Consider the following 13,262-nt stretch of genomic DNA (forward strand, 5'->3'; position numbering starts at 1 on the left):
TGTAACGTGGGTGCGCTGTCCTATTTTTGAGTCGCCAGGTACGCACAAGAACGACCTGAACTCCGTGTGGACGGCCACTTCGCTGCGAGGGCATACATCTGGCCAGTGCTTGCACTCTATCCTGTGCCTGGCTGAATTACAACTGAGAAGTATTATGCAATGATTGGCCGTGTTCCAGTGGCGGGTATCAAAGTTTGAGGATGAAGTCTATAACCTGGAAATTGGAGTTTTATACAGTTGTGCATATTAAAAGGCCAGAACAGACCTCGGTTGGAGGCACAAGCACAAGGTTAAATCACGGAGAATCCAGCGCCCCACCCACAATTAGATAAGGTGTCCACTCATTAGTCCTAAGGAAGTAAGTGATCGACCAGTTCCGCAGCCTTCCGTCATCCCCGAGGGGATTTGTTCCATGGTTGGATGGTGAGTGTGGAGCACGCCATTCCCCCATTCAGCTCGCTGGTCAATTAGGGCCACCACCACATCCGGGCATCCATCCACCCCCAATCCACCACCACCCCAGCAGCAACCTTTCAGCCTAATCCTGGTTATCGGGGAATTACACACTCAGATATATCTCCGGTGCTACTCCAGGAACCCGGATCATATGACTGAATCCAGTCAGGAACACAATCCTGAGTCGAGTCCCAATTTTGGTCGAGTGGAGCCTGGCTGCCACGAATATTAGAAATAAACTCGTCTCGCCCCCCGGGGAGGATTCTCTACAGCGACGATCCTCAACACCCGTCGCCCGTTGTCATCTTTGCTTGTTCTCCTTCTCCCTTGGCTTGCCATCCGGTATCTGCACACAATGTATCGGTTCAAGCTGGAATTCGTGACGGTTGTCGCCACGTGGGCGCTGTCGGCAGTCTGTCGTTCCCTGCCTCGTGCGGCCGATGGGTCGGAGGGGGCTTGCCACTCAGGCGATGCCGACTTCAAGGCTCTCGGAGCCAAGCTGTCGAACACCGCGCAGGTCTACTGCCCGGGCTCCAGTGAATTCACCAATGTGACCACCCGCTGGTCGGTGCTCGAGGAGCCCGAGGTGAACATTGTCTTTGTGCCAGGCACGGAGAATGATGTTGCCGAGATCGTATGCCCGTCTTAGTCCACGACTATCAGGATGACATACTGACCAAGACGATGTACAGGTGCAATATGCCAACAAGAAGGAAATCCCCTTCCTGACCTACAATGGCGTCCACGGGGCTCTCACCTCGCTGGGCAAGATGGACTACGGGATCGCCATCTACATGGGCCAGCTGAGCAGCGTCCAGGTCGCCGCTGATGGCCAGACCGCGACCTTCGGTGGGGGCACCATGTCCAAGATTGTGACGGACGAGCTGTGGGCCGCCGGCAAGCAGACGGTGACGGGCACTTGCGAATGTGTCAGTCTCCTGGGCCCCGCTCTCGGGGGTGGCCACGGCTGGCTGCAGGGCCACCACGGCCTCGTCGCCGACCAGTTCGTCTCGATGAACATCGTGCTGGCCAACGGCACGCTGACCACCATCGACGAGACCTCCGACCTCTGGTGGGCCGTCAAGGGCGCGGGCCACAACTTCGGGATCGTCACCTCGCTGACCTCGAAGATCTACGACATCGAGCACCGCGACTGGGCCATCGAGACCATCATCTTCAGCGGCGACCAGGTCGAGGCCGTCTATCAGGCGACAAACGACTACCTCTTGAAGAACGGCACACAGCCTGAGGGCGTGATAAATTGGTCCTACTGGATGAACAATGCCGACGCGGACCCGAACAACGTACGTCCCTCCCCATTCCACTCATCCAACCTCCGATCTAACCCCCCTCAAGCCCGTCATTGTCTTCTACCTCATCCAAGAAGGCGTCACCGCCGTCGACTCCACCTACAGCGCTCCCTTCCACGCGCTGGGCCCCATCTCCGTGACCCCCGCCAACGGCACCTACAAGGACCTGGCCGGCTGGACCAGCATTGCCGTCGACTCCCCGCCCTGCCAGAAGATGGGCATGGCCAACCCGCGCTTCCCGATCTACCTCGAGGCGTACGACGTGGCAGCCCAGAAGCAGGCCTGGGACGTCTACGCGGATGCCACGCGCGGCGCCTCCCCGTTCAACAACTCCATCTTCATGTTCGAGGGCTACTCCGCGCAGGGCGTGCACGCCGTCGACAGCGCCTCCAGCGCCTTCGCCTTCCGGACCGAGAACCTCCTCGCCGCCCCGATGATCAACTACTTCCCCGACGGGGACGAGCTGGACCAGAAGGCCAACAGCCTGGGTCAGCAGCTCCGCGAGACTCTGTTCAACGCGACCGGCCGCCCGGAGATCCGCGCGTATGTTAACTATGCGTATGGCACGGAGTCGCCGCGGGAGTTGTACGGGAGTGAGGACTGGCGGCAGCAGCGGTTGCAGGCATTGAAGCAGAAGTATGATCCCACCGGAAAGTTTAGCTTTTATGCGCCTGTTGCGTGAGGGGTTTGACGGGGATGGAGGCTGTCTGTAATTGCTGTTCTGGTGCAAGAGTTAAGTAATGTATATAAAGAACACACATACATAGAAGTATAGAGTTAATTTGCTTCACAGCTGATGTAATTTGCTTGGTGGTTGGTCGGCCCTAGAACGTCAATCGCCTTGCACATACCTCGTAGCACTTCAGAAGGCTGTGACTATAAGGAATATAAGGATTATTTCGAGGGAATCACAATCTGCCATTCTGCAGATCAGGACCCGATGGTGAATGGTCAGCCCTCCTCACTGCCGATCCGGAAATGACTGCTTCCTTGACTCAGAACGAACGACTGGACCGTGCAGCATCTTCAGCTCCATCCGACTTATGCAGCAGCTATATTGGCAATTTCACCGCCCAGCTGGTTTCCACTGCATACGAAACCATGTGACCGAAGCCCATCGACATGATTGCTTTTCCATTCGCGCATTCATTCCCGATAGCCTTGCATAGGCGGCTGCAGGTCTCCGGCATTCCTCGAATCATGACCCGATACGGCGGAATGCGCTGCATGAAGATGCATTTCTCCTTTCTGCATCCGGCAGCGATCGGCGAATTGTGATTGTTGATGGGGTGGGTGACCTGTCTCGTGCATGTCGATTATTGTTTTGCCGGGCTCACTTTGCCCCTTGTTCAGCTCCTGCTCATCTGTCTGCAAGGGTGTTTGTCTTCTTAGGGCTTGGAAGCCGTGCTGACTTCGGGGGTGAGACTGCATCAGGAGAAACAAAACAATTCTACTTCGCAACCTCCCCTCCTTCTCCATTATTCTCTCTGATCATGAGACGAGACACGCTGTCACACCCACGACCATGTCGACGACGAAAGACGAGCTCGACACTCCCTCCACACGTGAACTCGCCTCCAGCCATGCCACGGACGCAGTCGAGTCCGACCCTTCCGATTCCCCTCCCGTCTGGAAGCCGAGAAAGGGCCAGTGGCTGATCTTCGGCTGCCTGGCGCTGCTCTCCTTCATCATCTCACTGGACACCACGGTCATCACCCCGGCCATCCCGGTACCTGCCCCCGTCCACACCCACAGGCGATGCCACTAATACCCTCAGGTCTTGGAACAATCCCTGAAGGGCGACACAGTCCAAGCCTTCTGGGCGGGCACCTCCTACCTCCTCGCCAGCGCCGTCTGCCAGCCCTTCATCGTGGACCTATCCGATGTCTTCGGCCGGCGGGAGGTCCTCTTCGGGGTCGTCAGCCTCTTCACGCTGGGCACGATCCTCTCGGCCGTCGCCCACGACTTCCACCTGTTCCTGGCGGGACGGTCGCTGCAAGGCGTCGGCGGCGGCGGGATCATGGCCAGCTGCATCGTGATCACGACGGACATCGTGCCGCTGCGGCAGCGGCCGACTTACTACGCGATCGTGCAGATGGCGTGGGCGATCGGGACATTGGCGGGGCCCGTCGTGGGCGGCGCCATCGCCCAGGAGATCCCCTGGCGGTGGATCTTCTACATCAACCTGCCGTTCTGCGGTCTGGGGCTGGTCATGGTCCCGCTGACGGTGCGGCTGCGCGCCGAGCGGCCGAGCATCCTGCAGCGGCTGGGGTGCATCGACTGGGTCGGCGGGGTGCTGTTCATCGGCAGTCTGTGCAGCTTTCTGATCGGCATCACCTGGGGCGGGAACCAGTTCCGCTGGGATAGCTGGCGCACGATCGTGCCCATCGTTGTGGGCGGGGTGGGCTGCGTGGTGGCGCTGCTGTGGGAGGCGTACGGCGCGAGACGTCCGTTCATTCATCTCCAGTTGTTCGCGAGTGTCTCCGCCGCGCTGGCGTATCTCTGCGCGTGTTTGCAGGGTGCTCTCGTTCGTGGCCCTGGTCGCCCCCCCCCTCATTGAGTTGTATACTGACTGATCCCCCGCAACAGATGCTAGGCCTCCTCTACTTCATCCCCCTCTGCCTCCAGACGGTCAAACACTTCTCCCCGATCACCAGCGGCCTCGCCCTGATGGTCATCCTCGGGGTGATGCTGCCCGCCAGCGTCGTGACCGGCGCCCTGCTCACGCGCCTGGGCTCCTACCGCTGGGCCATCTGGTCCGGCTGGCTGCTCTGCACCCTCGCCATCGCCCTGCTCACCCTCCTCGACACCAAGATCTTGGCCGTGCGCTGGGTCTTCATTTTCCTCACCCTCGGCACCGGTCAAGGACTGATCCTGACCTCGCAGAACTTCGCCGTCCAGGCACTAGCGAAAGATAATCGCGATGCGTCGGCGGCGGGGCTGTACACCTTCATGCGGTCGCTGGGGATGTGCATTGGCGTTGCGGTGGCGGGGACGTTCTTCCAGAATCGGTTGGCGGAGAGGCTGGGGAACGCTGGGTTGGATAGGCGGGTTGCGCGGATGGCGGCGGAGTTTGCGTTGGTCTTGAGGAGTAAGGAGGGTGGGTTGGCGGAGGGGGTTAAGGCGGCGTATGTTGGTGTGTTTCGTGAGGCGTTTCGCGATCTCTGGATCTTCTTTGCGGCTGTCTCGGGGTTGAGCTTCTTGCTGGCGCTGGGGATCGGGCATGTCAGTATGGATCGCGCGTTGGAGTCGGAGCATACGCTTGTTGGTGAGCGGGGGGAGGTGGAGGTGCAGGTGCAGGGAGAGGGGGAGAAGACGGGGGTTTGACGTTATTGAGTATGTTGGTGGGCTACAAAGGGTACGAGAGCAAGATCTAGGAGGGATGAAACCGTATATTCAAGATTCATCAGGGTTGGGTTTTGCTTGCCCTACTTCGATGCCCTCTAAAGTCCAGCATGCGACATTCATGTAGGTCTTACTCGAGCTGGGTGTCGTGCCGTGTGAGAGTACATGCTTCATTGATAATGAGTCTGCCAACGGGTGCATAAATATTCAAGACACAATAATCTCCATCCAGAACCCATCTTCGGTGGCAACAGATGGCGCGTCGTGATCTCGGACATCTGCCGATTGCCCTCCGGTCGACATAATCTACCTGCAGCATTGCGTGCTCGATCTTATCTATCGGCCGACTGAGGGCAGAACAGAGTATAATTCGTATCTAGAATCAAGCGCTAGTCTTCCCGCACCGCTTGGCAGATGCGATAACCAGACATCGCGATTAAATTGGGTCCTGACGTGCTTCCATTGCTTCACTGACACACTTTATATAGCAGCGCCAGCTGCAATGGATAGACATGTCTTGTGGAGTGGAACAACGACAACGCAACCATGGCTTTCACCCGGTTGGTAGCATTCTACCGCTCCTGTCTCTTTCAGATCATCATCGTGGGCCTGGTCGCATTCTGCGAGCCGGGCATCTGGACTGCTTTGAACAATCTTGGAGCGGGGGGGAATGCTAGTGTACGTTGCCTACCTCTCTTCTTCCAGATACTCGTTGCTAATCAACCTCCAGCCCTTCCTCAACAACGCCGCCAATGCCCTAACATACGGCCTCATGTCCGTGGGCTGCTTCCTCGCCGGCGGCGTCACCAACAAGATCACCGCCAAATGGACCCTCTTCATCGGCGCCGCCTTCTACACCCCGTACGCCGCGGCACTGTACTGCAACAACCGCTACGGCAACGAGTGGTTCCTGCTCCTCGGGGCTGCGCTGTGTGGCATCGGAGCCTCGCTTCTGTGGGCAAGTGAAGCTGCCATCGCAGTCGGCTACCCCGAAGAAGAAAAGCGAGGACGGTACGTCACCCTTCCCTCTTCCCCCAACCACCGCATCGACTTATACTCCCGGTAGATACGTTGGAATCTGGATGGGGATCCGGCAGATGGGCCCCCTAGTTGGCGGGGCGATCTCCCTGGCGCTGAACATCAACACCGCCCACGCCGGCAAGGTGACCTACACCACCTACCTAGGGCTGGTCGCCATTTCATCTCTGGGCGCGCCCTTCGCGCTGCTCCTCTCGCAGCCCCAGCAGGTAGTCCGCAGCAACGGCACCCCGATCCCCTACATGCGGCGCACAAGCCTGAAGATCGAAGCCCGCGCCATCTGGAAGCAGCTGCACAATAAGTACATGCTCCTGCTGATCCCGATCTTCCTGGCTGGACAGTTCGGGACAACCTACCAGGGCAACTATCTCACCAGTACGCCTCCCTCCACTCCTCCCCCCCCCCCCCCTCTCACATCAGAGAACCGGACTAACGTCAGAAAAGCATACTTCACCGTCCGCTCCCGCGCCCTAGCCTCCTTCCTAACCGCCGTCGTCGGCGCCGCCGCCAACCTCCTGACGGGCTTCATCCTCGACCTGCCCTCCTTGTCCCGCCAAGCCCGCTCGAGAGGCGTCTACATCTTTGTGTCAGTCTTCGTCACGGCAGCCTGGACCTGGAACGCGATCGTGCAGACCCGCCTGGCGCGCATGGCCGACCCGCCCACGTTCGATCTGGGCGACGGCGCCTTCTTCAACTCCGCCTTCACGGTGTACATGTTCTTCAAGTTCTTCTACGAGGTGCTGCAGACGTATATCTACTGGCTGATGGCGGAGATCAAGGGCGCGAGCGGGGACGGGGACGTCGCGCGCACGACGGGCATCCTGCGCTCGTGGGAGTCGATTGGCAGCACTATTGCTTACGCGGTGGGCGCGACGCATTGGCCGAATGAGAAGCAGATGGTGCTTGGGTTTGTGCTGTGGGGGGTGACGGTGCCGTTTACGGTTTTGGCGGTGTTTGGGGAGTGGGATGTGGGTGGTGGGGAAGAGGGGGATGCGGAGGGGCAGGAACGAAGTGGGAGGAGTAGTAGGGTTAGTGTGGAGGCCCAGGGGGTGGTGGTTGGTGTTGATGGGAAGTGCTGAGATGGTGTTCGGGAGATGCATATGGAACGAAGGTCAGCTTGTACTGATGTAAAATCCTAGTTACGGTCACGTCTGGTCTGTTCCTCAGCTCCATTGTCCAGGCTTGACTACTTCAAACTCTTCAGTGTCAAGTCCACCTCCTCCCGCACTTAAGATATGCTGAGGCGGGTATTAAGGCACCCACCCAATGCTCTTCCCTCGTTCGACGGTATGTGTACACCTTGCAAACGAGATCTTTGGTGTCGAAACTAAAGCAGAGGCAGAGACTCAGAAAGTGCCTGAATGAAACCCTCCTGGTTCTCGAATTTGTCGCAGTCGATCATGAAATAGACGATTGCGATCTCGTTTTCGATAATCGCGGTGCGAATGGCTGTTTGGCTGTACGCGTCGAACCGCAGGGGCTCCGCACCATACCGTCGACAGGCTTCACCCTGTGCATCTGTCTTGACCAGAGCAAAGCTTTCGTTGAGGCCGGGCAACTGCAGAGTTGATAGTCGAGCGATGAATGTCCCTCCCAGGTAGCCCGACACTCCAGTAATTAAGACGTTGTGGGACATTGCGGAGCGATTATGTAACAAGCTCTAATGTATGTGTAAACATAGCTGTAGGGAATATTCATTCAAGTGCAGAAGAATAGACTGACTCTGCTAGGCCCTCTTGATCTTCATCGAGTCATGGTCTGTGGGCGCCGGTTAGTCAGTGGGCCCGGGTGCAGGGTTTCATTCAGTCCAGGGCTTCCGAGAGGCTAAAGTATCATGGGAGGGTCCACTCGTTCATCCCTTGTAAGGTATCCAGTAAACTTCCCAAATCGGTAGATAATGATCTAAGCATCTATCATGGATACCATACACATGGAGTATCCCACCTTCGAGTTCCCTGTGACGGACAGACTCAAATCGCCCCCTCCAGCTAGCGCGAGACAGTTGTCTTATCGGCGGTTGACGGGGTTGACCATACAGGATAGGTTATCATATTGCTCACAGCTGGGTATACCTGTACTACGTGTGCGTCAATGTCTCATCACAATCTACAGCTTGCGCGCCAAAGCAATGCAGCTGAATCGAAGACTCTCCACTTCTCCGTCCTTGTCCAACTGGATGATCCTCCTGATACCCATGTCAAGGGCTCGTGGACTGAGAACGTCCTCATCATCAGCCAGGCTTCCTCTCTCCAAAGGACCCTTCCGCGATCCTTCCAGCTCCCAGAGCTTCCCACCGCTCTTGACGAACCCCACAAAATGGCCCCCACTGCGCCCATCGGTCGGATCTGCACAGCTGTCGCCGGCCTGCTCGACCGACTTGTGGGCCAGTTCGAATGGCTCGCTGTTGCACAGCATTTCGGCGCGGTGGGTCATATCGAGCGGAATAGCGTCGCTTCGGATGGCCGCGAGATCGGATCAGGCATGATGAAGTCGACAGCTGGACCGTTGATCAGGCAATGGAGCAGACCAATGGAGCCGCAGGCGTTGCCGATGGTCTGCTTGAACCAGATGACTGGCTCGTCCGGACCAGAGCCCGTGTATGGCTCTGTGTTGGCGTCTTCGGCCTTGCGACTTCGGTCCCAAGCTGGGGTAAGTGGGATGATGACCAGCAGAGCCAGCGCAGGTCGAGGGATGTGTGCGAGCTGTTCGGGCTCGTCCAGGGAATAGATGTCATAAAATTGGAGCTCGGGCGACAGACCCAGCTTGGCTGCCATTTGATTCATTACATCGGGGCTGTTCTCTGTTATTCTAATGTGATGAGGTTCTACTCCAAGACAAGGGGACTATAGCGGCTTAGGCTCCTTACCCAGCATTGACCATGTCTTCTTCTCCATTTTGGAAAAGTCGATGTATAGATGGGAATATTCGGAGGGAGAAAGGAGACGGTGTGGAGAGACAGTGGGACCTTACTCGACAGGGTCGCGAGACGAAAGGTTAAGATCCCAGGTAATGTGGGGAAGAAATATTTCGGTGTTGATGGATGCTGTAGCCTTGTAGCCTACGGGGATGCCTGACCCCGCGCTTATTTTCGAGCATATTGCCCTCTGAGACCGCCTGCTGCAAGGGTCCGACCTCGCTTAGTTATTATCGAGATTGGTTCAGTGATGCTACAGTGATGCTGTTCTGATTAGTTCACATTTTGATTGACTATAAACTTGCCTTAAGAAACCCTGGTTCTATCGGACGGGATTGATTATAGTATTCCCCTAGTAGAACCGGTCATTCCGCCAAGTGGCTGGTGCATCATCGTAGTATATTGGATACTGCATTGCACTTCACGGCACTCCAAAGATGAGGCAAGCTTGCGACCGATCAACGACAAAATATAAACATATGCAGAACACAAGCACGCATTCGACACGGTCAACAACCTCCGGGACCGGTCTCAGGAGTTCCTTTGCCGAGATTGTGGATATCCCGGTCGAGCGGGTGGGGCTGCAACGTCTGCGTGATAGCTTGAGAAATTATTATACGCCCAGACACGCGATTGAAAGTCAGAATGCAATCGTACAATCGCGAGATGGTCTAGTTCGGTATTGAATACACGAACAAAGTCTAGAAAGGAGGTTTTGGAGAGGAAGAACGACTAGAAGCAGGAGCAAAAAGTCATGACCTACGCAGGGCTCGAACCTGCAATCTCTTGATTCGTAGTCAAGCGCCTTACCATTGGGCCAGCAGGCCAGCTGTTGATGATTGGCCCCTAGTAAATCATTATGCTGTCAAAGAATGCCTTATCGTGTTTCTACGCTTTGAGTGACCAAAGCAATATTGAACCTACAGAGCTGAAGGTCATGAAGATAGACATTGCATTGTGGGTGACAGCCCTTACACAGTATGGCTTGCGGCATTAAACCTTACGAACAAAACATAGCAATGCCTACTTATGTCTCTGGCTACTGATTGGCTCGTAAGTCTCACGATTCCAACAGTTTATCCTTTCCCTGATCAAACAGCTATCCATGTTGGGTGGTTCATATAGCAAGTCCGACCTCGGTGAGGACGGGCGAAACCTGGATGCTGAGAACGACCCTGCTCATTCTCATTAGCACAGTGACTCTACGAATGAATTCGCTCAGTGTAGTAGAGCGGTCCACTTACCTTATATCCTGCCTTTAACGCGGCTGTCCGCGTGGCCGGGTGTAGACACCACCACCGCCGTTCCTAGTCCCGAGAGAGGATTGTTAGCCTAAACTTGCATCGACACCTATACAGGTGAAAAGTATACACTCGTCTCACTCCCCCACAGAAAGAATAAGAAAAAAAAAGACAATAAAAGCAAGCAAGAATAGGAGAAAGAAGACGGCATGGACGTACTGGTGAGCAATACAATATCCAGTGTTCCGCTGGATCACAGTGCCGCAGGTACAGCCGTTGCCGTTGTTGACACTGCACCCACAATCGTACGAGGTCTTGCACATCGCGATAGACTCTTCACTTGCTGATCTTTGGAGATAAAGAATAGAATAAGTGATGGTCAGAGAATGTGCAATACCGTAGAGGGCGGGATTGTGTTTGCAGAAGAAGATGAGATGTCCAGTTGAGGAGCGATATATGTAGTTCTCATCCCATCGCAAGGCTGTAGATGACATCTATCAGATGATGGCCGCCTCGTATTACATGGCGGAGAGGATTGGTGGCGCGGCCACAGCCAAGCTTCCTGCCCGCACCCGGGCCACGAGGCTGACCGACGGCTGCTGCCAGGTGATCGATAAGGCAGAGGGGCTGCATGAGTTGCGAGGCTCCGTAGATTGAATGGCGCTCGTGTGTCAAGGCTGTAGCCTGGTCATTCCGGTAGCTTCGCCAGGGCAATTCCTTCGGGTGTACGGGTCATAAACCCACAGTCTGAGGGTAATTGATGCGGTAGCATTACTTTGAATTTACCATCAGACGCCCGTCCGAACAGAATCCATGCAAATGGGAAATCAAGAGCATTGGCTAGCTGGTATCCTCACTAATGCCGGGCTAAGAACAACTAGTGGTCTAGATTTTAGAGAACAAGGTCTAGTAATATGTGGCATTACAGTTAAGTGACAAATCACTCACGTGCTGCCCTCATATAAATAGCCACGATAGGGTAAGCAACGGTGTGTGCAAAACAGTTCACTTTTATGCATAGGTTAGTCTCAAATATGAGACGGAAGCATAGTATTTCATCTAGCATCTTGATGGACATTGCTAAGGCCATACCCTACATCCTGGTTCCTAGTATACACCCACCCCAGGAAAAGAAGACGAACATGGAAGGTCATGTCCCCTACCTGGTGTACATCGTCCAGACCCATAAAGCCTCGAACACCTAAGCAATCTGACGACGACGCATGCGCTGCTCATCACGACGGCTCTTGGCCAGAGAAATCGTGAGATCGGACGACTGGCCCGTCGCACAGACCGTACCGGGGGCCATATCCTGGGAAGGAGTCCAGACGCCGTTGGCGCAGCGCTGGAAGGAAGCACCGGCGTTGCACCACCAGGATCCCTCGGGGCTGCAGGCGCCGCTCAGAACGCCGGAGAGAGCGGTGTCAGTGGAAGAGCTGGTGGTGGCGGTGGCGGTTGCGGTGGTTGTTACGGCGTTTTGTTGGTGTCCGTTGGGCCGGCCCGCAATCGTTGTCGCAGCGGGGGCGGCAGCGGTGGTGATGGTAGCGGAGTTCTCGACAGACGAGGCCGCAACAGAGGTTTCGACGTCCACGATGGGGATTGTGGCAGTGATATCAGCAGCAGTGGTGGTCGTGGAAGTCACGGACGCAGCCGCCGTCGCAGAGCTGCCTCCCCACGCAGTCGACACTCCAGTGCAGGCGGCCGCATCAGTGGCAGCAAGACGAGAGGCCTCTCCGTCGTACTCGATCACATCACCGGGGTTGGGGAAGCGGATGTCTACGCCCTCGGTCGTGGTGCAGCCGTTGATGTTGGCCACGAAGAGGTCGGGGTAGCTGCTGCGCTTGGCGACGGAGCGCTTCTGGGCTGCGCTCTCCAGGACGGTGATGGGGGCGCAGTTCATGTACATCTCGCGGGCCCCGACGCGGTTGAACCAGGTCCACGCCAGCGTGTAGTTGCCGGCGGAGAAATCGGCTGGGATAGTGAAGTTGAACTGATAGGGGTCCGGGGTCGAGGCGTCACCGTCCAGATTGCCGTCCACGTTGGCCGGACAGCCCCCCTCGAAGGACTTGATCACCTGCCAGACTGTGTCCTTGGAGGGTTGCATGTCCGTGGTCAGACTCACCTGGCAAGAACCGCCGCCGTGGACGGCGATGCCGGTGAAGTTCAAGACCTGAGACACCCCGGTTTCGAAATAGTTCATCTCGTCCGCGGCAGGCCAGTCGTACACCCCGTCGCGTTGCTTGCAGGGGAAGTCGCTGCCATCTGCAGCCAAGGGCGAGTTGTTGAGGGTTGACTTGCCATACGGGACTGGGTGGTTCATGATCATATGTGCCTGGACTATCGAGGCCGAGAGCACCGATGCAGCAACCACACTGGGCTTGGTGAAAAACATGATGATTTCAAAGGATAGAAAGAGACAATGGCCGTAGTGGCAATGAGTCAAAGCAGGTTGAATTGTTCCAGACAATTGACGCAGTGAACGAGCGAGAATGTAAGTCGTTTGCCACAGGCAGAACTTTTACAAGCGAAGGTAAAGAATGACAGCAGGACTAGCCTGGAAGGAACGGAAGAACCAAGATGATTGTCGATGAACGAAGACGACACTGTTCAGAAGTTTGTCTGGTATTTATGCTCTTCGACGGCAAGATAGCCATCTTGCGCTCTTCACATTGAACCATCGGTAGTTCTTTGATATCCCAACAAGTCACGATCTGAAACCTGACATGCTCAGATCGGGAGATCCTGCAGAAGCTAAGCGAGATCATTGTTGCAGGAGGTAGCGAATCACAGAGGGCGTTTCGCCTTGGGTTGTCGTCACAGCAGTGGTGGCTCTGACTCGTAGTTCTTGGCTTTCCCCAGATATCCCAGATATGAGCGATCGGGATGGGCCGAATCCTGTAACCGAGATGCCGGAACCGCCGGAGGCGTTCGCTTAGACACGCGTGGAGATTGAGGATG

General features: G+C 56.1%; 6 protein-coding genes and 1 non-coding gene across 7 annotated transcripts; 3 read left to right on the plus strand and 4 right to left on the minus strand.

Moving 5' to 3' along the window:
• Nucleotides 1-811: 811 nt before the first annotated feature.
• BO66DRAFT_352429 (putative FAD-dependent oxygenase) lies at nt 812-2,442 on the plus strand (the record flags this gene model as incomplete). Its single annotated transcript, XM_025644776.1, has 3 exons — nt 812-1,090; nt 1,149-1,760; nt 1,813-2,442. Coding segments are annotated over 3 exons (1,521 nt in total), but the record flags the coding sequence as incomplete, so codon positions are not given.
• Nucleotides 2,443-3,291: 849 nt separating this feature from the next.
• BO66DRAFT_454775 (MFS general substrate transporter) lies at nt 3,292-5,093 on the plus strand (the record flags this gene model as incomplete). The annotated part of the gene is made up of 3 exons (XM_025652041.1): nt 3,292-3,495; nt 3,544-4,293; nt 4,356-5,093. 3 exons carry the CDS (start codon nt 3,292-3,294, stop codon nt 5,091-5,093), a joined length of 1,692 nt encoding a protein of 563 aa, XP_025502667.1.
• A 564-nt stretch (nt 5,094-5,657) lies between these two features.
• Nucleotides 5,658-7,299, plus strand: BO66DRAFT_454779 (MFS general substrate transporter; the record flags this gene model as incomplete). The annotated part of the gene is made up of 4 exons (XM_025652042.1): nt 5,658-5,789; nt 5,842-6,122; nt 6,178-6,524; nt 6,594-7,299. 4 exons carry the CDS (start codon nt 5,658-5,660, stop codon nt 7,226-7,228), a joined length of 1,395 nt encoding a protein of 464 aa, XP_025502668.1. The 3' UTR covers nt 7,229-7,299.
• A 177-nt stretch (nt 7,300-7,476) lies between these two features.
• On the minus strand, nt 7,477-7,785 carry BO66DRAFT_439856 (uncharacterized protein; the record flags this gene model as incomplete). The annotated part of the gene is made up of 1 exon (XM_025651194.1): nt 7,477-7,785. One exon carries the CDS (start codon nt 7,783-7,785, stop codon nt 7,477-7,479), a length of 309 nt encoding a protein of 102 aa, XP_025502669.1.
• Nucleotides 7,786-8,255: 470 nt separating this feature from the next.
• BO66DRAFT_472483 (ubiquitin carboxyl-terminal hydrolase) lies at nt 8,256-9,180 on the minus strand (the record flags this gene model as incomplete). The annotated part of the gene is made up of 3 exons (XM_025652950.1): nt 9,016-9,180; nt 8,715-8,949; nt 8,256-8,601 (listed from the first exon to the last, which is right to left on the minus strand). Exons 1-3 carry the CDS (start codon nt 9,041-9,043, stop codon nt 8,256-8,258), a joined length of 609 nt encoding a protein of 202 aa, XP_025502670.1. The 5' UTR covers nt 9,044-9,180.
• A 638-nt stretch (nt 9,181-9,818) lies between these two features.
• On the minus strand, nt 9,819-9,890 carry BO66DRAFT_t204. The gene has a single exon. It is a non-coding gene; the product is annotated as a tRNA-Arg (tRNA).
• Nucleotides 9,891-11,505: 1,615 nt separating this feature from the next.
• BO66DRAFT_421366 (uncharacterized protein) lies at nt 11,506-12,765 on the minus strand (the record flags this gene model as incomplete). The annotated part of the gene is made up of 1 exon (XM_025649950.1): nt 11,506-12,765. The coding sequence occupies exon 1, from the start codon at nt 12,694-12,696 to the stop codon at nt 11,506-11,508; it is 1,191 nt and encodes a 396-aa protein (XP_025502671.1). The 5' UTR covers nt 12,697-12,765.
• Nucleotides 12,766-13,262: the final 497 nt, after the last annotated feature.

This window comes from Aspergillus aculeatinus (genome assembly GCF_003184765.1).
Source record: "Aspergillus aculeatinus CBS 121060 unplaced genomic scaffold BO66scaffold_32, whole genome shotgun sequence".
Classification (NCBI taxonomy): Eukaryota; Fungi; Ascomycota; class Eurotiomycetes; order Eurotiales; family Aspergillaceae; genus Aspergillus; species Aspergillus aculeatinus.